We start from the raw sequence: 24,110 nt of genomic DNA, 5'->3' as shown, positions 1-24,110 counted from the left end.
ATTTCGTCACTTTACTGAGAGGTAATCCGGTGATTTTGTGTGTTTCCATTGTCCATTGATATTTAAGTATCTGTAATATTATAGTATCTGTGGATATAGAGTTTTTAGTCCTTAAGTGTGCAGCGGAGAGAATACGATGATGCAGATGATAGTGCCTATAACCATTTAGTGATGGTGTCTTAGGAAGTAGATATAAATGGGCATTGAATTCAAAGTTAACTTACAAAAATGAATGTAATTAAATCAGGTGGTAAGGGATATAACGTTACATTTTATACTGGAATGCAAATAATCATAAAGGTATTGAAAGGGAAATGAAAGGGAATGTCTCGGTAGAAGTGATAGCACATCAGGTAGCGAGTGGTGTTAAAACTAAGAATTATAAATTATAATTAAAACAAAATAAAATCAAACAAACTTAAAAATCTACAGTCCTGTAAAAACGGGCATTTTACAAGAAACATACCTAATAATATTTATTATTTGTATAGTGTAATGGAAACACACATCGACACCCAGCATCAATCATTGGAGTCCGAAAGTGCTGTAATGCTATTGTTTGATACAGAACGAAACTCGCTCACAGGGAGAGAAAATAACGTTTTTGTAGAGCGCCATTATTTTTGTTTACGAAACATATTGGTTAAATCAGTAATTAGTAAATAATAAATTGTAGGTAGTTAAATATGTATACAATAATCTCCAATGATGGAATATAATATTATGTTCATTTAATTTAAATAGTACAAAAAATTGAAAATATTACCACAGTAAGTATATTACCTACTTAGTTACCTATCTTACCATAGGTGTCTACTCTACAAGATCTAATAATAATTATTTTTTAATTTAACTATAATCGTCAAGGTGAGGTTTCCGTCCCACCGGACATTGCATCGACAGCTACAATCCTCTGAAATATTAAGTATTATCAAAACATCGCCGAATTCTTACCTTGATAATTTTATTATTTGACCAAAGCAATATCATCTATTGTATCAGGTAACACGAAAACAATACAAACCTCTGTACATACGTTTTTATATTATTCTCCACTGGAATTTTCACACTATAATTATTTATGACCATTAAATATTACGTGGACGAAACAATTACACAATTAACTCTTAAGCATCGGAAGTGTAACAATGACAGTCATTTCGACATGGTCGCGTAACCCGTGCATCATGATTTCCTTATTAACCAACTTCAAAAAAGGAGGAGGTTCTCATATTATGATCTCAAATTCGCGCTTTAGTCTGTCTGTGCTTTCCGCAAAGAGAAAAAAGTTTAACGTCTGTGTCATGTCCTATTAAAATTATGTAATTTGGTGAAAACGTGGGTAAAAATTATCAAGACTGATAGATCGGCAACTTGCAAATCATAAAAAAACATGGCTATAACTTGAGATTTAGACCTTCGGCTTTTTTTGAGAACAGTTAACTTTTAACCATCAAGACAAGAGTACCTAATCGAAAATCTAAGCCTTCACAAAACTTATACCTTTCTCCTTTTTGAATCGAGATAAAAAAGGAAAATATGAATATTGTTATGAATGTGATGTTTTTCAATTTAGATAGCGGAGATAGCGGTAGGTACTAAAGATGTCAATGATTTGAAAGTGATAGTTTAATACGAAACAAGTTGTATTACGCAATCACATCATTAGCCCAAATTATACAATTATAGTTGTATATCTATGGTAAAAAATGTCACTACAATATTATATCGCAAAAATGTGGATGTTTTTTTATTGGACTTAATATGCTTGTCTTTACTCTTTGTAAACTTATTCATTCATATAGTTAGTATAAGTAATCCATACTAATATTATAAATGCGAAAGTAACTCTGTCTGTCTGTTACTCAATCACGCCTGAACTACTGAACCAATTTGCATGAAATTTGATATAGATATATTTTGATACCCGAGAAAGGACATAGGATAGGTTTTATCCCGGAAATCCTACGGGAACGGGTTTTTCTCTGAAAACGCGGGCGAAGCCACGGGCGGAAAGCTAGTAACATGATAATTATTTAGTAGGTTTTTGGAATGGTTCGTGAACGGTGAATCTCGAAACACTTAAAACATAATATTATTTAAAATTATAATATCTTAGGTATTAAGTAATTATGAACAGTTTTAAAAGCAATATGTCCGTCTATACTCTATCGGTTTCTTCGGAATCTACAAGAATCGCTAGGGGATAAAATAAGCTGCATTAAAATATTAAATCTAGTAATTCGATCAGAATATTTATTAATCATCAATGCACTTCTTAGAACGAAGTATCTTAAACGAGCATAAATTAATTCAAATGAAGTATTATGATCTAAAGATTAATGACCATTATGCAACTCGGCATTCATCAATTATGATAATGCACAAATTATACGGAAGATTTCTCTTAATTGCTAATTCGTAAAGGTGAACAGTCTATTTAGTTTTTTTTACTTTTTATAATTTTTGACATTTCATTTAGTAACCTTACTTACTACAATCAATAATTTAATTTAAATCTTTATAAAGGTACACAAATTATCGTGCCACGGGGTTTTGTGACCAAACTATACCTACTGACTAGACAAGTTCTTTTTAGAATTAAAATCTATAAAAAGGGTTGTAAAAATATCTGTACTAGACTTTCGTGATTAATTATTGTAGTAGTAAGTAGGATTATACAATATGTAAACATGTTAGAGGTATAGATTACGCTTAGGCTATTTATGAGTTATAGCAGAAAGCTCTGTAAAAAAAATATATTACGTACATCGAGATAGTTTATGTACTACGTACGTAGGTATTTTGATTTGAAAGCGTTAGAAGTTAGAACTACATATTATATAATATTAGGTATGCATAAAAAATAGTTGTACTTACCTTTTATTATATCCAAACGACAATCAAAAACATTCATCCCCATTCCATTTACATATCTAATAAATTTTTCTATTTACGTCCAAATCGGTGTCTGTAGTTTAGTCGTAGGTACAAATAGGCAGACTGGCATTTGGAATATCATCTGCTTATTGAATTATTAGGTAATATTATTTGCATTAAGCGTGGATTCTCAAATACTAAAGTGACTTTGTCTAGAAAGGTACATACAAGTATATTTCGTAAGCACATAGCATGAAGTATAGTGATGTCAGCTGTTTCTAAATTCATTGCACCATTTCTGCAATCTGAGATCAATTCACATGATTCTGCTAATAAGAACTAGTAGGTACTATGTGTAGGTGTCAATATTTACTTTTAATGAATTTTGAAACTTATTTGATATTTCTATTCATTGTAAGAACGTCAATAATGTTTGCATGTGGTTTTTCAAGGTTTTTGTAGTGTTGTTGTTGATAATTTGAGACATTTTCGTGTGGGTTGATTTTTATGGCTGCAATGCTCAGTACTATTTGGAAATGTTTTAGTAGCCGTGTATTATCATAAAAAATGAAGTTTTCTATATTTCATATTTATTTGTACTTACATTGTTTGTTACAAAATGTGCAAGAAATACTTTTGTCTGATTATTAAAAAAAAAACGTCTCTTTTCAATAATAATGAAAATACATACCTTCAATTGAATTGAATTTGGTTTAACTTTGTAACATAATGAGCTTGTTATCATATAAATTTCTTTAAAATTTATCATATAAAAATCAAGTGTTTCATTTTAAATATAAGACATGACTCAATTATGTCCCTTATGTACACGTCTACGTTTTATTGATCTTTATCTCCCTAAATAGAGCAAGTTTTATCAAAATCAGTTTAGAAGTTTAGCCTTTCGTTTCAAATTTACCTAATATAAGTAGGTGTTTACTATTTAGTTATTTTTACAATACTCCCGAGTGAATAAATGAAATTTTTAATAGTTTTTAAGTTAGTAGTGAATAATGAAATTAACATGTGTGGTTTCAACTTTGTTGGAGCGCAGAGCTTTAATTTTTATCAGTTGTCTATTGTTTTATCAATACATAACTATTATTTTCTTTACAATAACAAAACTACAAATTTATTACTTGGTAACAAATAAATTTCAAGATAGTTGAATTTGTTTCAAAATATTATCTTTGACAGATTAAAAAAAAAAATTTTAGTGCATGCTATGAGAAAAAATAACACAAAAAATTATCACAATAAAAAATTTATTATCTATATAACATAACATCGACTCGACAGTATATTACAAAATAATATGATATACATATGCAGCAATCCAATGAGCCAGAAAATTGAATTTTAATTTTATTTCACGCTAAAATAACTTGCTAAGCATAACTTAAAAAAAATGTATTCTCGTTTTAACGTACATTATTCTATGAATATGGATTTTATTAAAATTCAATTTCCACTTATATTACCTTTTTACGCCTGCTCTATGACATTACATACATTTTTTTGTGAAAGCTTATTTTAAACAACTACAAACTATCTATTTGTCTCGCTCTTGCATATGCAAAAAACGCTTAGAGTGAAAGAGATAACAATAGGTTAATGACAGAATGATGAAGCAGTTAGATCTGCACATTTCATATTTTTTAAATTAAGAATCGAGATAGACAAATAAAATTTTCATAGATAAGATATTTTCCTTTTGCAAAAACGGCAAATAATATAAATTCAAAGTTAAGCAACGGTTAGCGCGGTCATTGAATGGATGGGTGACCATATTTTTGCATTTGTTCTTTCGCTTTACGGAAGTCTTATTGTCACGAGACTCGCATGTGATCGATGTTTTTTTGTAATTTTAACATTTTAACAAAAAAAAAAACTTAGGACTAATAACTTGACAGTGAGAGTGAAAACATTAGATTAAATAAATTAATGAATTAAATCGTAAATTAGGCACGAATATAAAAGCACATACATACCGATCGTAATATATGTTATTATGTATACTCACTCCAGATATTAACACTAAATTCGCATGTCTGTATCTGTAGCACTCCAAAACTTCATTAATCTAAGCAAATTTACAAAACATTATACTTTTCTACCAAAATCCCCTGTTAAAAGTGAAATTAAAGAATATATTTAACTCATAACTGTCACAGAGCCCTTCAACAAACATAACACATTGCGGACCAGCCAACTATATATATTTGTATATAATTATATTTATTTGCATCAAGAATCTTATATCTAATAGACTGGAGATTGCACTATGACTATTAAATTGTAACAAGAAATCTTATATATGTTTTTTTATCCCTTTCACACCAACTTGCCAAGTTAGGTGTGAAAGGGATAAAAAAACATACAGGCGTCATTCAACGTCATATTTTCTTGTTACAAGTTAATGGTCATAGTGCAATCTCCAGTGTATTCGATATAAGCTTCTTGATTTGCATATAATTATGTATGTATGTTTGTCATAGAGCAGGCGTGTGTGTGTGTGTTTGTGTGAGAGATGATCACATGAAGTCGTCGAAATCGTCGTCAAAGTTGCCATACGCATCGTACTGGTTGAGATGGGCCTGGAATAGAAATGTTTTATTAATAACAAGCATTATTATTAACAACATAATAATATATTTATTATCATCTTTCTCAACACCTGTATATTATTATACTAGCAGTCCGCCCCGGCTTCGCCCGTGGTACCTACATGTTTAAACTATCCTATCTCTTAAGTTGGATCGAACTGCACATGGTGTGCGAATTTTATTATAATCGGTTAAGTGGTTTAGGAGTCCATTGAGGACAAACATTGTGGCACAAGATTTATATATATTAAGATTATACCACAAAGTCGCTGTCGCTGTCTGTCCGTCCCAATATATGATAAAATCTTTAAAAATATGAAAAACTAGCTATAAAATATAACATAACATACATTTATAACATATTCTTTTCATATCTTAATTTTAATTGGTGTAATAACATTAAATCCTACTAAAATATTATAAACGCGAAATTTTGTGAGGATGGCTGTATGTTATTCTTTCACGTGAAAACTACTGAACCAATTACAATGAAATTTGGTATGTAGTTAGCTGAAGACCAGAATAAGACATACTTTTAATCCCGGAAATCCCATAGGAACGGGAACAATGCTGGTTTTTCTTTAAAGCCACGGGCAGAAGTTTAATAGTTAGATCAATAAATAATCTTTCTTAATACTATTATAAAGGCGAAAGTTTGTAAGTATGGATGTATGGATGTTTGTTACTCTTTCACGTAAAAACTACTGAATGGATTTGAATGAAACTTTACCACAATATAGCTTATACATCAGAATAACACATAGGATAGGTTTTATCCCGGAAATCCCACGGGAACGGGAACTATGCGGGCTTTCCTTTGAAAACGCGGGCGAAGCCGCGGGCGGAAATCTGATCTAGTTATTAAATATACTCACATTATCTCCTTCAACTTTTAATTTCGCCTTGCCCTTGCCTTTGTTTGGCTTCTTTGACTTATCGTTCTTCTCTGCTTTCTGTTTCTCAATGTATAGATTGTCTACTGTCATTTTTATCCTTTTTATGTCTGCCGAGGCCACTGTAATGTGAATTATGCATTTTAGTAAATATTTCAATAAGTTTTTTGAGTTTACTATAGGTATTAGTATGACAACATTTTTTACTTTACTCTTATCACTTTCACGCACATGAAATATGAAAAATAAATATAGGTCGATTCTAAGATGTACTGGCAAACAACATTTCATGAGAAATGGTTAATTTTGGTTCAGCTAATTCGGAGGATTAGGGTAACTTAAATTGTGACACAAAAGTTTTATTTTATAATATACTAGCTGTGCCTCGCGGTTTTACCAGGAGTACTCCGCTTCTCTTGGTCTTAACGTGACGATATATAGCCCTATTCGATAAATGAGCTATCTAACATCGAAATTATTTTTCAAATCGAACCAGTAGTTCTTGAGATTAGCGCGTTCAAACAAACTTTTCAGCTTTATAACATTATAAGTATAGATATCATTTAAATCAGTCAGTGTAACAAATATAATGTTGATGAAAGTGAAAAATAGCCTATATTTACAATTGCTCAAGCCAATTTTTGAAATTTGATTCTTACGTTATTTCGTGCAAAACGAAAAACTATACAAAATACATGAGTTTCTACTGTAAACCAACCAAAACATCTTCAGCTTTACATTAAGTATATATTTGTATAATACAATATTTTATCTTTAAACAACTAAAAAACAACAAAACACCAACTTTGAACAACAATATTCTTGACGAGGTCGTCCACAAAGCCCGGGAACTCGTCCTTTGCCTTGTAATAGTTGATCTTCTTGCAGAGCAGCTCGCAGAAGTCTGCAAACTCTGCTTTGTTTGTCGGGTGGAAGCTGTCCAACTTGCCACCGCCTACATCTGATACGCCTGAAAGTTAAAAAATGTGGTCAATTATTGTATTTAAACTAGCTGTGTTCCGCGGTTTTACACGCAGTGATCCGCTCGTGTTGGTCTCAGCGTGATGATATATAGCCTTCCGCGATAAATGGGACCGAAACCGAAAAAATTTTTCAAATCAGACCAATATTTCCCGAGATTAGCGCGTTAAAACAAACAAACTCTTCAGCTTTATAATATTAGTATAGATATGATGTTTAAGTGTCATAGTTATCTAGCCAATCTTTATACATAAATATGAATCCTAGTTTCCTGATTTGCGCTTAAATAAAAACAATTGAGTAATCGTAACGTTACTTGAACTTCACGGGTTTGGCAATCCGCACAAAATCAAGCATTTCTTTAATTCATGTATACCTACTCTGATGTACATTTTTAACACTGTAAAGTTTCATCCAAATCTATCCAGCAGTTTTTTCCTGCAAGAGTAACAAACATATGTATACAATATACATACATCCTCATACTACGGCCACACTACCGTGAAATGCCAATAATTATTGCCACAACTTTAACAACACCTAGGTGTAACCACGACTTATGGCCATAATTCTACAATGCCAATCAATATGACAAATGGCGGTAGGCAATAGCTCCGGCGGCGGTATGCTTTCGCACATCAAAGAAGATTACCGCCGTAATTATTGCGTATGCGGCCACACTACCGTTTGTCCAGTGTGCAATATGAGCTCACCGGCGACGCACGTATCGACCGACATGGAGTGGTCAAATGAAAAAGCGCTCGATGGCGCAAATTTTTGGAATTCTTCTCTTTGGGATCTTGGGGATATCCAACAGAAGAACTATAAACATCGCAGTGTACACAATGATGCGTGGCGTCGGATCAAACAAAATTTATCATTTCCAAGTACAATAGATGATTTGAAAAAGAAAAAATCCTTTTTAAAAAGAAAGAATCCTTGATGAATTATTACAGAAACCATATTATATATTAATTATTAACTAATATTTTTTTGCTGCGATAAATGCCAATAATTACCGACATATCTAGGTAAACTGTAGTGTAACCTCACCAGTTCATGCAGTAATTTAGACGGTAATTTAATGCCATAATTATTGCGGTAACAGCCTGGTAGACGGTAAGGTAGTGTGGCCGTAGCATCACACACTTTCGCATTTATAATATTAGTAAGTAGGATATAACTTTGTAATGTTATTGAGGGGTAACATTTTTTTTGTTACCATTTAACTCAAATAATGCAACCAATTCATTTAGACTTTCCATTAGAAAGTTACATACAAATTTATTTACATGCTAAACCAATTCTTAAAGTTTTTATAGAATACAAACTGACTTTTTTACACAAACCACACAGTTTACAGTAATAAATTACTACCAGCAACTAATAATATAACATACAAACCTATATATAACCAACATATTTAAAAAAAACCTACCAAATGTTTCCATAGCGAGCCGTAGATCGGACTCCTCCTGCAACCTCTGTCGGCGCAGCTTCTCAGCCAGTTTTTCTTCCGGCGTCATTTCTTCTTCCTTTTCGGCGGCCAAACGCTCCGCCTTCTCGCGCTCGAGACGCTGCAAACGTTACAAATTCAATGTTACTAAATTACTTCTTGTTAACTAACTACTTGGTTACTACTATCACTACATAGTATAAAACAAAGTCGCTTTCTCTGTCCCTAATCCCTATGTATGCTTAAATCTTTAAAACTACGCAACGGATTTTAATGCGGTTTTTTTAATAGATAGAATGATTCAAGAGGAAGGTTTTAGTATATAATTTACTATGTTTTAGACAAAGCGGGCGAAGCCGCGGGCGGAAAGCTAGTTACTACTAAATGTTTATATGCTTGATTAAATATTGTCGAAGGTTAAGCGCTCCGCCTTCTCGCGTTTGAGACGCTTCAAATGTTTCAATGTTAACTAACTATGAACTTGATTATTACTACTACTAGATATTTAAGTAGTTTTAAGAGACGCTGCAAACGTAGTTTGATTGTAGCTAACTACTTCGTCACTTCTGCTACTTGTTTAAGTAGATTTGGCGTTCAAGCGATTTGGCGTAGATTCCCCTTCTCGCATTCGAGAAGCTGCAAATGTTTGAATGTTACTAACTATTTGTTTTCTTCTTTCTTACTCTACAAATCTTTATATTTATAAAGCTTTTAAATGCCATAAAACCAAAAATATCAAATTCAGAGTTTTATTTACCAACCTAATGTATTTTCTAATTAGTGATAGTTAGGTATATCAATGATATTTACATAACAAATTATCATTTATAAATAATAAACAATTTACAAATGAACATGATGTGTAAAGGTTGCTGGTTATTATTTAAGATTTGATATAAGTGCTTCGTTAGTATAGGACAGATAAAATCATATGGTGGACCACAGTCTGCAGTCTACCAACTTACTAGATAAACATTTAGTAAACTGTAGGTTTTCATAATAATGTTTAATTATTTATATTGTACTCATAACAGACTTATAGCATGCATGATATGGATATAAATATCAGTTCTTAATTTTAAACCATATCTCTAGTAGAAAGAAAAATCTATAATTTTATACTTATATAATATGAAATTAAACTGTGAAATGTATAATATGAAATTTTATAATATGAAATTGAACTGTGAAATTTCACATTTTATTAGTATTAGTCAATATTTCTTATCCATGTTGGAAAATAAATGGCAGTACCTAAGTAATATAGGTATAAAATATTATGATTGATCCATTGAGTTGTACTTGTGTAATAATTATTGTAACATATTTTGATAAGAATATTATGAAAGGTGTGAAATACATGTAATAGTAATTAATTACAGAAAGTCATTAACATATTGAATTTATTTATTGAGAATTAATTTTGAAATTACCAAATATTTTCTTCAATTAAGCAGAGGAAAAAGTAATACAGTATTAATTAGGATATGGAATAAAAATATGTACACTTTTAGTTCATATTTCATAACAGCAGTATGTTTATCAATTACATATTAATGTGCTAGAACCTTCAATAGAACTTGTTTAAAAATGTTAGATAATGCTGAAGGCAAACACCTGCGTAAGTTTATGAATAAGGATTAAAATAATAACAAGAAATTGAATATCAGGTGCACCTTATGCTATACTGACATTCAGATGTATTTAACAAATGCTTATCACAAAACAAAAGGTCATTATTTACGATAAGGATCAATACATACCTCTTTTTCAGCTATTTTATCCTGGATTTTCTTTTTAGGCTTTGCGGCTGGTGGTGGCACGTCTTTTTTCTCCTCATCTTTTTTCTCTTCTTCCTCGTCCTCCCAACTTTCCTATTAAAATAAGCTGACGTCAACACATACGCAATCAATTGAGGTTATGTGTAAAACTTTGAGAAATATAATTTGGCTCAGAATATAAATTCAATGCAAGTAAAGCACAATTTGGCAGCTCATTTCGTTACCTTGACGTTTTCTTCTTCGTCCTCACCCTCCCATCTATTGGAAGTTGCCAACGTGGTCGGAAGTTTGGGCTCAAAATTATCTGCGTCTGAAAAAAACATTATATACATAACACTTCCACTTTATAAATAATACGGTTACCCTAATATGAAATTATACGCACCCCACGATACGTCCATGATTACGGACTTTTTTAGCACCGCACTAATTTTGCTTGCTTTTCACGTGAAAGACAAAATCAGACAGGCAACTTGCGCCTCACTCACAAGATGTCTCCCGAATCGACTTGTTTCCTTGCGACAATAATTCTCAAGCGAATTTCGTCAAACGATCGAAAGTTTTCTGCAATGTACACGACCGGATTGAGAAACGACAGGAAAATGACATAATTTCGAATAATTCTCAACAGTGTTACTATCAATATTTTTTATCCAAAAATATGACTCCATCGCAAACGATAATTTCCGAATCACTAAAATTTTCAATATGGCGGTTTGACAGGACTGTTCAGTGTTCTATGACTTTCTGTGAATGTTACCTTACTAAAAAAACACAATAGGTAAATAATTTATAGTTTTTGATTATTAAAAAAATTACTGAAAGAAAAATAGAGCATGTATAATTGATGATTTAATTTAAATAATTGATATTGTAATTTAATCTCACAATGCATGCCATCTTCTGGGTTTGAACGTGTATTACTTTGTTTTTAGTATACCTACCATCACACTACCATAGTACTGCTTCGGATGAAGATAATAAGATGGCGCTGTTTTAATTACTTATTACAGCAAAGTTGTTAATTGAAATATTTTTTTTCTTACAATTACTATACTTTCTTCCAATAATAATTGTTTGTTCATATTATATTAAAACTAAATAGCAAATTACTGAATTCTTTCAAATATCACAAAAATAAATTGAAATAATAGAAAAAAATAAGTTACGGTTCATGACCATGTGGAATTATTATTTGAATAAAAATTTAACATGAGAATTATAGTCTTTCCTCATCCTACCAATATAATATTATAAAAAAAATATGACGAAGAAGAAGCAAGAATTATTCATAGACATAAATAATGAAAAGGAATTTAATTACATTCTTGATCATAATTTGGACACTATTGTATGTAAGTACTTATTATCTTCTAAAATCACGAAACTATCACCTCAACCAAACCACGAAAAAACAAATGCTTTATTTCATATTTTCAACCCTTTTAGAAAAAAGTTTGAAAAAGAGTTAGGTTAATAATACCATGGACTAATAGAATATATTCTATTAGTCCATGATAATACTTAATTGTATTGTACTTACCTACTACTTATAGGTACCTAATATAAAAAAAAAAAACATTTTTTTTATATTACCTAGGTACATTCCAAATTTGAAAATTTCATCTAAAACAGGCAAGGCATGCATGCAAGTGCAACAGTTATTTAAATTAACCAATTTTCAATAACAATATATTCACAAACAGAATAAAGAAGGGAAAATTTTCATGTATTTTATAGGTGCAGAGGTATTTTGTTCATTTAGCGGTGCCTGTACGGCCCTTGATCGTCTCTTTGTGCGTATTAAATTAGATTGGAGCGACGGAAAAATGGTGTTATTAAGGGTTCGTATTTAAATATTAATGTTACTTTAAATATTATTATATATGAACAAGGGCGGATTCAGCCTTAGTGCCAGGGGGGGGTCACATAGACGTGGGAAATTTTCAAAAGCTATATTTTGGTAATTTAATTGATACGTAGATTTAAAAAAAAAATTGGTCAAGTTCGAGTCGGATTCGCGAACCAAGAGTTCCGTACAAACATTTTTATATGTTTTAATATTAAATTTATGCTTTTTGCAATTTTTCCTTTATCTGTGCTATAAGACGTAAGTTTCTATTAAATAAAGATTAAATATCAAGATTCTGTGTTCACGGGAAGTTATACCCTGTAGGTTTTGATTCCTGGCAACACTTGCGAATGTTGTTAAGCATGAAATGTACTATGTTTTAGCAATTTTTCCTCTATCTGTGCTGACACAAGTAGCACAATACCTATAGATTTTGATTCCCTTGCGATAATGTCGAAATTTGCGATAATTTACAGCATAAACGGCTGTATCTTTTGATTGCGTTGGCTTATAAGTTATAAGTTTGATTTTTTCACAGCTAGGTAAGCTAGGTAAGCTAGTCTGCGTTATAAGACGTTTGATTGTACTAAAATTCATGACTCTGTGTACTCGGGAACTACCCTGTAGGTTTTGATTTCTTAGGGAGTGTCGAATTTTGCGAAAAATTTCAGCATTTACAGCTGCATCTTTTGATTGCGTTGGCTAAAACGTTTGAATTTTTCACAGCATCAAGGGACCGTAGACCGTAGGATTTCGACATTAGCAAGGGAATCAATACCTGCAGGGAGCACCCTGTCCCATAAACACAGTCTTGAAATTGAGTAAAAAGTATCGTGTTATAGCACAGATGTAGTAATAACTGCGAAAACCCTAATTATTTAATAATTAAATTAAATAAAAATATATTTTTTAAATCATTTTAATGTAACAATCCCTTTACTCATGAACGTCTACATGTATTTATTTGATATTCACATCAGAACTCAGGTCTATAATAACTTAAATCTGTTATTTAATTCAAATTCTATGTCAACGCAATCTAAAGAAAAAGCAATTAGAGCCGCATATTCTGTAACTAGCCGCTCCGCACGGTTTCACCCCCGTGGCTCCTCTCCTGTTGGTCGTAGCGTGATGGTATATAGCCTATAGCCTTCCTCGATAAATGAGATATCTAACACTGAAAGAATTTTTCAAATCGGACCAGTAGTTCCCGAGATTAGCGCGTTCAAACAAACAAACAAACAAACTCTTCAGCTTTATAATATTCTGTAATTCGCAACTATACTTGCAAGGGAATCATCAATCAAAACCTACAAGGTACTTCCCGTGAACACAGTCTTGAAATTTGGTTAAAAGCAACGACTTAAGCACTTACAAGCACAGATAAAGAAAATATCCTTTAAACAAAATTGTAAGTTACAACATAATGAAAAAATATGTTTGCTCGGAGTCCTCGGTGTGCGAGTCCGACGCGCATTTGGCCGATTTTTTGTTGTAATTTGACTGTATTTTCTATTGTTCATTTAAAAAAAATTTTGCTATTTTATTTCTTATCCACGAACTGGGATATTTCGATATTTGAGGTTTTGTGTGAAAAGTGTAACAGCAAAAGTTGTAGAAAAAAAAAATAATTACATACAACTTTACCATTACACTTTATTCCGCAGTTATAGATTTTTTAAAAAATCGAAAAACCTGTTTTTTGTCCTTAAATTACGACCACAGGTCGACCCTAATAAACTTTTTCTATAATTTTTGTTATATTCTCTTCCGTTACCGTTTGTAATTGATTTCATTGTTCTATATTACTTTTGTCTCAAAATTCAATAAAAACATCATGTTGAACAGTTAATTTGTTAATTTAAAAAATTAACATTTTAAAAAATTAACATTATTAATTTGTTAATTTAAAAAAGTTAATATTAAATTAGTGGTCCACTTAGGTCGTGGACCTAGCCCAGGGGGGGGTCATGACCCCGTGACCCCCCCCCTGGATCCGCGCTTGTATATGAATAGATACAATTTTATGACATCTTCAGAATTACCTATGCAAACAGACTTTTATGTTATACGTAAGTATGAGCAAAATCTGCCAAAATAACATTTTATGAAAAAAACTACTTAACTGTCCCGGCAAACGTTGTTCTGCCTTACCTACTATCAGTGGTATAAAAAATAGATGTTGGCCAATTCTCAGATCTACCCGATATGCACAGAAAATTTCATGAGAATCAGTCCGTTTTGGAGGAGTAGGTATGGTAACTAACATTGTGACACGGGAATTTTGTATAATACTAGCTGCGCTCCGCGGTTTCACCCACGTGGCTCCGCTTCTGTTGGCCTTCCTCGATAAATGGGCTATGTAACACCGATAGAATTTTTTAAATCGGTCCAGTACCTAGTTCCTGAGAATAGCGCGTTCAAACAAACAAACAAACAAACTCTTCAGATTTATAATATTATTATAGATTAGATTGTGAGGGGCCTATCGACATCAAAAATCCGTTTGAAATCGGAAAACTAGTGGAATATGAATAAATAACTGGTGTTTTTATATTTACAGGTGCTGGCGGATGAAATAGAATCGCTAAGTAGGTTTCGGAATCAAAGCGAACCTATATTCTTGTTTATTTTGGTGAGAATTTTCATCTTTTTTGTTACATAATATCATTACCTGTCATAAAATCAAAAAAGATTCATAATTATACAGGGTGTGTGCGCAGGCGATTATTCTGTAACTATTGCAGGTATCAAAAGAACTAAAATGATATGGAAAGTAATTATCTAATGAGTAAAATGACAATAATAACTTTTTAAAAATATAACGAGAAATATCCTTCTTTGATACCAATTTAAAGTATTTTGATATCTGCAATACTTTACGGAATAATCGCCTGTGCACACTGCACACATATCGATTACACACTGTATAGTTATACGTTATACTATAGGTTATAAGTTATTATTATGGCAAAGTAATTCAAATAATTGTATAGTTTTTATCCAATATAATAATCCACACACGTGTCTCAATTATTAGCTTCATTATTTAAAAATCGCTTGAAAATTTCGAAATTCCCGTTCGAAGCATAATTATAATTTATAATCACCTCGTTTGTAAGCTAATTATTTTTTTTCAGAATAAGAAAATAACAAGGATATTCCGAGGCGTAGACAATATAAAATTCGCGGAAGTAGCTAAAAAGGAAATTAAACTTTATAAACAAATGCAAGAAGGTTTCTTATTCGAGAGAGAAACTTTTGAGCTAAACGAATCTTCGCCTGAAGAAATTGTAAGGGTTTTTATTAATTTGGGTAACATTATACTATGTGCTAGAATAGAATTTGAAAGTTCCCAAAATAGTGATTAAAGGTGTAAATGTGTATTGGTTTTAAGACAATATAGTACTTAGGTACGTGTACTTGGTGGGTACAGTACGATTCACGAAAGATGACCACAAATGGCGGCCGTCTGCGCATGTACACTCATGAATAAAATACTTTTTGGTCTTGCATAACCAGCGTTTACAACATTACGCAAATTATTTTACCAACATTAAAATATTATTTTGTCTTAAGTCTTTTCTTCATGAGTGTACGTGCGCAGACGGCCGCCATTTGTGGTCATCATTCGTGAATCGTACTATACATGATTACCTACAAAATATTAATATTAAACTACTGTTCTTCAAACTACTGTTGTCTGTTACAACAATCTAGAATAAATCCTTTAATAATTGAGTTTAGTAAGTTTAAGAACTTGATTTTTCTTCCGGACTTAACTATGTGAGAAGAGCAATGAAAAAAAAATGCTCTAAGAAATAAATTAACAAAATTTATCATACATTTTAGCATAATAGTTAATCTTTATCATAGAAATTTAGTATTTACACGATGTAGTAGAAAAAATATAAACGATTGCTACAATTAATTATTTCCGTTATTTTCTAAGCTATTTAAAAATCTGAACCAATCCAACAACGAAAGATTCTCTACGTCAAAGACACATTCAGAGCACACTTGCTCATGCCCACTTCACGTATAGGAGTGGCAAAATAAACGTAAGTCAGAAGCGTTACAAGAATCGAACACCGAACATGCTCGACGAGCGGCTCGGCAAGCAGCTCGCAAGCGGCACCGAGCCGAGCTCATGGTTCCCCGCTTGCAACAGCTGAACTTTGTTCTGTACTGGCCCCACGCGATACATGCTCATCCAGAGCTGTATGAGCGATGGGATGATAACAGTTAGTACTTAGTTACTAAAGAAATAATTATATTTTAACAAAAAAGAGCGTGTGTGGAGAGCACATGTGTCAGAAGTGAAACTTCTTTGGCAAGATTCATAGATACCAAAATTAAAAAAAAGCCTTACTCCCTGTCGTGACGATATTGCGAAATTTTACACTCAACGCACCTGAAGAAGTTTCACTTCAATAATAATTGAAAACCTCCCCTTTTTTGAAGTCTGTTGTCGAAGCAAGACTGTAAATAGATTTTTTTCTAATACCATTCTATTCGAATTGTCGCAATTACTGACAATTAATTAAATAAAGGTGACAGTAAATAATTTAAACTTGCCAAAGCTTAATTAAGTTAAAGCATAACCATAAGAGCAAGGGCAGTACTTAGGACGTCGTTAATGCGATTTCCGCAATTCAGAAAGCAGCGGTAAATACATTAAATCACCGTCAGAACATGTTCACTGTAAATAGAATAAACAGGTAAACAAGAAAATTATTAAACTCCGTTTTTTAAACGTTTAATATTGAATAAACTTCAAAAAAGGAGGTCAATTATCAGCATATATTATCAGCTCAATTAAACGTTATTTTTAAGTGTGTTCATATTTTATTGATATGATTTTTAAGATCATTTAAATGACGAGTAGATTTTGAGATGTTAATAACGATCTTACATCAGCTATTACTAATTACTAATTTACAAATTTTTGGGTACCCAATTAAAGCGTTATCCTATTTAAGAAGAAGTAAGAAGTAATCTTAAAGATAAATAAAAAAGTTGTATACTACTACCTCTTAATACAGATATAATAATGGTTGGTCGTGAAGAAATTGTCCTGGATTATGATACTGCGTTAGATGTCCTATACGCAGGTGATGCACCTATAAACGAAGCGTCGATGTATATGCTGACGACTGCTCCAGCTTTGGCAATATGTTTCCGAATTTTGGACCTTGATAAACATTTCGTTTGTATGTAATCAATGAAATTGGTAAACTTGCAAAATTTAGGGTACTTTTTTTTCGTAATGGAAATAAGGCGAAGGTAAAAGAATGGCAATTGTTTCTATTGCCTTCTATATATTACCTGCTAAAACTTTTACCTATGTATCTATGTATTCTGTTTTAATATTATAAGTTTTAATGGGGTTTCTTCTATGGTTGGTGTGGTGGTTCTTCATCGTGTATTACTCCGTACAATTGACATTTTTTAATGTTACACTGTACAGCTTACAGAATAGATAATCATAACCAATAATTATCTTTAACCTGGTTTTTAGCCGTGGTAAGAAAAATTCTGTATGAAGATGTAATAGCCTTGGACGATTTAAAAAAAATAGATGGACAATTATCACAGAGATCTGCTTTTGATATTTATAAGACATACAGTCCCACTAAAGAAGAAGTGTGGCAGAAGAGAAGAGAAGAAAGACTTAGGAAAAAGGTAACGAGACGTGATCGTAAGGCGTGGTTGCAAATATTCTGGTAAACTTAATTTTTCCATTACATTTCGCTTTTTATCATTTTGGTTTTAAAAGTTTCTTTTTCTGTAATCTTCTCGATAAAGCGGTGGTTTAGGGTAATTGTGAATGTACAATAATGACCATCAATGCTACTATAAACCAGCCGATATAATTTAATTACAAATTCTTTTAATCAAACGATCTTTGATAGACATAACAATTATTGGAAATTAATTTTTTAAAATAAAATACAGAAAGATTTAAAATGATATTAACAGGAAGAAGCTATAGAGAAGCGTGCTAGGCGTCTATCAGAAATGCAACGTTTGGCTCGACAGGCGATATCAGAGGCGCTTGAAGCCAGACGCCTTGAAAAAGAACATCGGAAGTTAGCACTTCTTAAAGCAGGAGTAAGTTTATTGATATATTATTCATTATAATCATAATAATTGGATATTGGGATAATTTTCTATAGGCCCAGGAGGGAAAGTACTTTAAATACTGGAGATAGAAAATTTTGCTGAAACATTCTTTTTAAAGTGAAACTTTTATTACATCGTCTCAAACTTTTTGGTCTGTGTAGCGCATGTCGCGTGTATCGCGACCGTCACGCGACATGCGCTACGCAAAGCAGTGTTCGGAACCCTTCGAACAGTTTCACTTTTACCGTGGTTTCATAAAACCACACAACATTTTTTTTAAAAGAAATAGAACTGCATTTAACGATCTTCAAAAATTCACTTGAATAGACCGGGAATCGAACTAAAAATTAAAATCTCCAGATAACAAGTACTTTTCCTCCAGGGCCCAAACTTTCCACCCTGTATACTGTTTTTTTTATAATAATTCCAGAATTTAACTGCCCTAGAAGAATTAAAACAAGAGCCTGATGATGAAGAAGTTGATATTGTAGTACCTGATGTAAGTTTAAATAAATAAATATTTCAGGACTTTCACACACGGCACGATCTGATCCCATACTAAGCTTTCGCTTGTGTTATGGAAACCAGATGGCCGATAAACATACATACGTAATTTTAAATAAACATTTTGTTGGTAAAGTTGGTGTTCAAAACTAACGTACACGAGTTCCATCAAAATCCGAAAAGTAGTTTTCTCGAAAAAGATTAACAAACATACATACATCCATTCAGCGTCACAAACTTTCGCATTTATAATTTTTTCCGCATATCAAAACTCATAGCCGGATTTTTTAAGTGAAACTTCTTTAGGCGCGTTGAGAGTAAAATTCCAAGGTCGCGTCATGGCAATACCGTCACGTCATGAAGTAAGGCGATGATTTTGGTATCTTTGAATCTTGCCAAAGAAGTTTCACTTCTTACACTGCACACGCTTTTTTTTTGCTATTTTGTCTTATCAATATGCCATATTATCTTAAGAAAAAAATAACAAAATAAACGATTAAAATCAGGAATTGTCTGAAGAAGAAGAAAGTAGTTTTGAAGAGGACGAAAATGAATATTTTCCACCACCCGGCTTGATAGTACCTGGTTTTTACGCTCCTCCCAACGACATAGCTAAAGCAAATGGTCTAGCCGTTTTATTTCCAAAGGTAACATAAGTAATTTAAAAGTAATTTTATATTACGATCAAACTTTAACTCAAACTCAAAAAAACTAGAAATAACATTATTTCTTACTGGCTGTGCCCGCGGTTATACCCGCATTGCTTCGCTCCTGTTGGTCTTAGCGTGATGATATAAAATCTATACTCTATAGCTTTCCTCCATAAATGGGCTATCTAAAACCGAAAGAATTTTTCAAACCGGACCAGTAGTTCTTGAGATTAGCGCATTCAAACAAACAAACTCTTCAGCTTTATATTATTAGTATAGAAAATAAGATGTGAAAAGAGTAGTCTTTATACGATAATATGAATACCACTTTTATAGAAATTGATAGTCTTAGAACAAAAGTGTTTGTTTTATTCACAATAATACAAATGAACTTTGTTTAAGAGATAAAATTTCGTGGAATTAACGATATTATCAACAATGCTAATGAGTTAATACATCTTGTTTTTTAACGCTTATTATCCTTTTGTTTTTAATCATAGTCATTTATTATAATTATATGTAAATATATAGATAACTAGACATCCGCCCGCGGCTTCGCCCACGTTGTCAAAGAAAAACTCGCATAGTTCCCGTTCCCGTGGGATTTCCGGGATAAAACCATAATATCCTATGTCCTATGTCCCGGGCTAAAAAGTAGCCTATGTCCTTTCTCGGGTATCAAAATATCTCTATACCAAATTTCATGCAAATTGGTTCAGTAGTTAAGGCGTGATTGAGTAACAGACAGACAGACAGAGTTACTTTCGCATTTATAATATTAAAGTATGGAGTATGGATTTTGTGATTGATTTGCCCTATAACTATAAACTCACTCATTTAAAGTCACTTTTTTCTTATAGAAATGGTTAAAATCTTACGCTAGAAGTCACTTCAAATTACAAACAAGTTGTGTCCCGCGGTTTTGATGATTTTTCTTTTATTTGAAATTTAGGGCCCATTTTGACCAGATCAGATGATTATGGCGGATTCATTTGGTTAAAAATTAATTGTTCATAAATATTTATCTCTATATTGCAGTTAGTTGCAGAATATATCAAACCAGAGCCAGAATATTTACCCCCTCATGTGTTGGTCTTACTTGATATTAACAAGCGGTACAAAGCAATTGATTCGTTGATTAAATACAAATCAGCTGTAATTCATGTAAGTGGGGGTTTGATCAAATCTTCATTGTTAAGTCAGTATGAAAATGAAAGTGAAAAATATATTTATTTCATACACACAATTTTCAATGACAGAAAATTGATAGGTCCTCCTAGTAAGGTTACAAAAACCTGTGTCAGAAGGACCCGATAATACGTGTGCAGATGTATGTGTGTGGGTGTGTGGGCGCGTGTGTGTGTGTGTGGGCGGGGTATGTTTGAGCTATTACAGATTATAAAATGTAGTGTAGAAGCGCCTCAGTATTCTCATAGGAAAGTGTTTTTCTTAGATTACAAAATAAAATACAGATGGAGCATGACAACCGCCCGTCGCCCTTGTCAAAGAAAATACGAAATCAAAAGCAAATACGTCGATGCACCAGTGCTATAGCGCATATAGTGTCATGCAATACGTCAAAAAGGGTTTGCAATTTTAGTAAAAAAATGATGTCTTGTGATAATAAAACGCTGTAAAATTTGTTGCGAAAACAAAAAAAAAGATAAAACATCGATTCACAGGTTTTCTGTAGATAATTTAGCTGATTTATTTATTTATACGAATCATAATTTTACAGATATGAAGGAATACAAAACTTCAACGTATGTTGCCAGTATTTTGAAAATGAATTTGCCATTTTTATTGGTAAAACGGTAAAATGGTTAAAGAATCTTCAGGGTAATGCTGTTGGATTTTTCGATCGTGAATGTGATTATTTATATAGTGCACTAAAGGTTCATGATCATTATTAGATTATTTTAATAAGCATAATACATTATTTTGTTACTTTTATAAAGCTTAAAAATGTCATAGTCGTTTTCGCTAGCGATTTAATTTATGTGAACTCCATGATGGATATGATGAAAATAAAATGTCCCGTATTCTCGACTAAAAACTACCGCTATTCGCATTCATATATTTTGAAAAATAAAAAATAATATAATTATTATAGTTAATATTGAAACTTTTTTTATGTACTTAATTTATTTAATTAAAAATTGAATACAATTACATATTTTGTCCATATATAACTTTAGTAGGCAGGTATGTAATAAAAGAATTTTTACAATATTATAAAAAAAATATCATTAACTAACCCGAAATTATATTAAAATAAAAGTTAAAACTTGACTGCTAATTTATGTATATAGCCTACGTCACTACCGCCACTAACATAATAATTCAGATGATTGCAATGAATCCTCACAACTCAAAATCGGTCCAGTACGGTTTATGCTGCAGGGCGTGTCAAAGAAATATTATACATACATACTTAAACTCGAAAAACATAACCCTCTTTTTTCCGTAGTCGGGGAAAAATTTGGGAAATTTATCAATATCTGGTAACATTACACGCACACAGAAGCACCGTGTACGTACAGTGCAACGGCGAAATGACAGCACACATAGCTTTATTGAAAATGACGATAAATCATTCGGTTTAGTTCGGCAACGCTCCATCTGTCTTTTATTTTGTAATCTAAGGTGTTTTTAAATAACGTATGACTGTTTTTGAAGTGAAAACTTCTTTAGCGGCGTTGAGCACTTTTTCTGTAATGCGTATAAAATCTTAAACTCGCGTCAGGACACGTGACCTGATCGAAAAAGCGTAAGACGGATACCATTCCAAAATATCAAACATGCTCAACGTTAATAATCAAGTTTTCACTTTTGCCGGCACTCCCGGAGTGCAACCCGTCTTTTTTTTAAAACAGGATGATTAAGAAAATTATGTATAATACCAGGGTGGTTACCATGATGTCTTAAAGCAGTAATATTTCCAGTGTGGGAATGTAATATTATGGTTTATTTTTCTTTTTTAAATTAGTATCCTATAGGTCTAGGATAGTCCAGAGACTTTATTTTATTTGCTGGAAATAATATTGCTTTAGGGCATCATGGGGCTACCCCCATGTGTTATGTGTATAATGTGTTAAAAATAAGGACAGAGGGGATAAAAGGTAACATTTTTAGGAAGGATTACAATTGTGAAATAAGCAACTTAAAAGCTATCTGAATCTCTCTATCTGAAAGAATGAATCTTAATAGTCCGGGATACATCGCCCATTTTTGAAAGTGATTACTATCAAGCTAATTTTTCGTGAGTACCTTTATTTTGCCCAATAATTTCATGTACGAAACTCTCGATTGTGGTAGCTTACAGAGGTAACAAGGATAAAAAATTTTGATTGACAAGCTACTAAGCCCACTTGCAAAAATGGGCGATGGATCCCGGACTATAAAGGTAAAGTCTAGATAGACGAGTTAAAATTTCCGGTTTTCGAGACGTAAAATTATTACTTACTTTATTTATAACGATAAATTATTGTAGTTGTCTATATATTAAGTATTACACAATCCTGCGTAAATAGCTAGATAATATTCTGATTTCTATCGAATAATATAAAATAATGGATGTTGATGTATCTAATTTTTCCCTAACTAAATCAAAAATTAATCCTAGTGAATCCTAGTCAATAAATAATATTATCGGTCTAAGCATAGGGCGTTAGTTACCTACTATTAAGTTTTCTGTGGCATAGGCAAAACTATAAACAACGTCAGGAGTCACAACTAGTGTCAAATAACAACATCACTATTGTTTACAGTTGGGTATATTTAAATTGAAAACGCCATACGATGCAAAACACTTGGCTTACAGTGTAAGGCAATTTGATTCTTTAAATTCCTCGTATGATCTGTAAGTAAATAGTGCCTAGTAGAATCATCATTTTCACTTTAGTATTTATGCAAATAATTGTAATGAATAGTTTGTATGTCTGTACGTGAAAGATCTATTGTTACCTGTCTAGATAGTTAATAATAGAATTATGAACTACCTAGGTTGATAGTCAACAATTCATATTTTGTTATCCTAAATAAGTTGTATCCATTTAAATCCGTCCAGCGTTTTTGAGCTATTACTGGTAAACAATTAATCGTATTTAAAGAAAATGAACTACCTCATTGACTATTCACTGTGAATTAAACAAACAGTTGATATTGCATATTAAATATATTTCCCCAGATCTGATATAAAAATAGCTTTCATGGTATCAACGGTGAACGATTTTGCACTGCTGGAGTTAATGGATTTGTGTCCTTCACACGTCAGCAGAGATGCTATGGTTGGTGAAGATGAATGTGCAGCTCTCTTTAGTGTTGATTATGGTGATCATTACCCAGAGTTTGAAGATTTTGATAAGAGATTATAACATGT

General features: G+C 32.1%; 2 protein-coding genes across 2 annotated transcripts; one reads left to right on the top strand and one right to left on the bottom strand.

Moving 5' to 3' along the window:
• Nucleotides 1-4,128: 4,128 nt before the first annotated feature.
• Nucleotides 4,129-11,305, bottom strand: eIF3j (eukaryotic translation initiation factor 3 subunit j). Its single transcript, XM_089705083.1, has 7 exons — nt 10,983-11,305; nt 10,822-10,907; nt 10,580-10,690; nt 8,799-8,937; nt 7,185-7,349; nt 6,362-6,501; nt 4,129-5,477 (listed from the first exon to the last, which is right to left on the bottom strand). The coding sequence occupies exons 1-7, from the start codon at nt 10,996-10,998 to the stop codon at nt 5,415-5,417; spliced, it is 720 nt and encodes a 239-aa protein (XP_089561209.1). The 5' UTR covers nt 10,999-11,305; the 3' UTR covers nt 4,129-5,414.
• A 556-nt stretch (nt 11,306-11,861) lies between these two features.
• Nucleotides 11,862-24,105, top strand: LOC149481884 (uncharacterized). Its single transcript, XM_089705290.1, has 12 exons — nt 11,862-11,952; nt 12,338-12,441; nt 15,013-15,084; nt 15,590-15,742; nt 16,495-16,693; nt 17,495-17,662; nt 17,971-18,134; nt 18,432-18,563; nt 19,006-19,074; nt 19,586-19,726; nt 23,500-23,591; nt 23,919-24,105. Exons 1-12 carry the CDS (start codon nt 11,862-11,864, stop codon nt 24,103-24,105), a joined length of 1,572 nt encoding a protein of 523 aa, XP_089561416.1.
• The last annotated feature ends 5 nt before the right edge of the window (nt 24,106-24,110 follow it).

Source organism: Colias philodice, chromosome 16, assembly GCF_061535455.1.
Source record: "Colias philodice isolate Cphi_HAF_F1 chromosome 16, ilColPhil1 Martin Lab GWU primary, whole genome shotgun sequence".
NCBI classification, from domain to species: Eukaryota; Metazoa; Arthropoda; class Insecta; order Lepidoptera; family Pieridae; genus Colias; species Colias philodice.
This window is presented reverse-complemented; position numbering and strand designations above follow the sequence as displayed.

Coding starts and splice junctions, on each gene's coding strand:
- eIF3j (XM_089705083.1), bottom strand. Junction 10,691..10,821: donor ACGAAGAAGAAAACGTCAAG/GTAACGAAATGA, acceptor TTATTTTAATAG/GAAAGTTGGGAGGACGAGGA. Junction 6,502..7,184: donor CAAGAATATTGTTGTTCAAA/GTTGGTGTTTTG, acceptor TTCACATTACAG/TGGCCTCGGCAGACATAAAA.
- LOC149481884 (XM_089705290.1), top strand. CDS start 11,862: ATGACGAAGAAGAAGCAAGAATTATTCATAGACATAAATAATGAAAAG. Junction 12,442..15,012: donor GAAAAATGGTGTTATTAAGG/GTTCGTATTTAA, acceptor TTATATTTACAG/GTGCTGGCGGATGAAATAGA. Junction 15,743..16,494: donor AATCTTCGCCTGAAGAAATT/GTAAGGGTTTTT, acceptor CTTCACGTATAG/GAGTGGCAAAATAAACGTAA.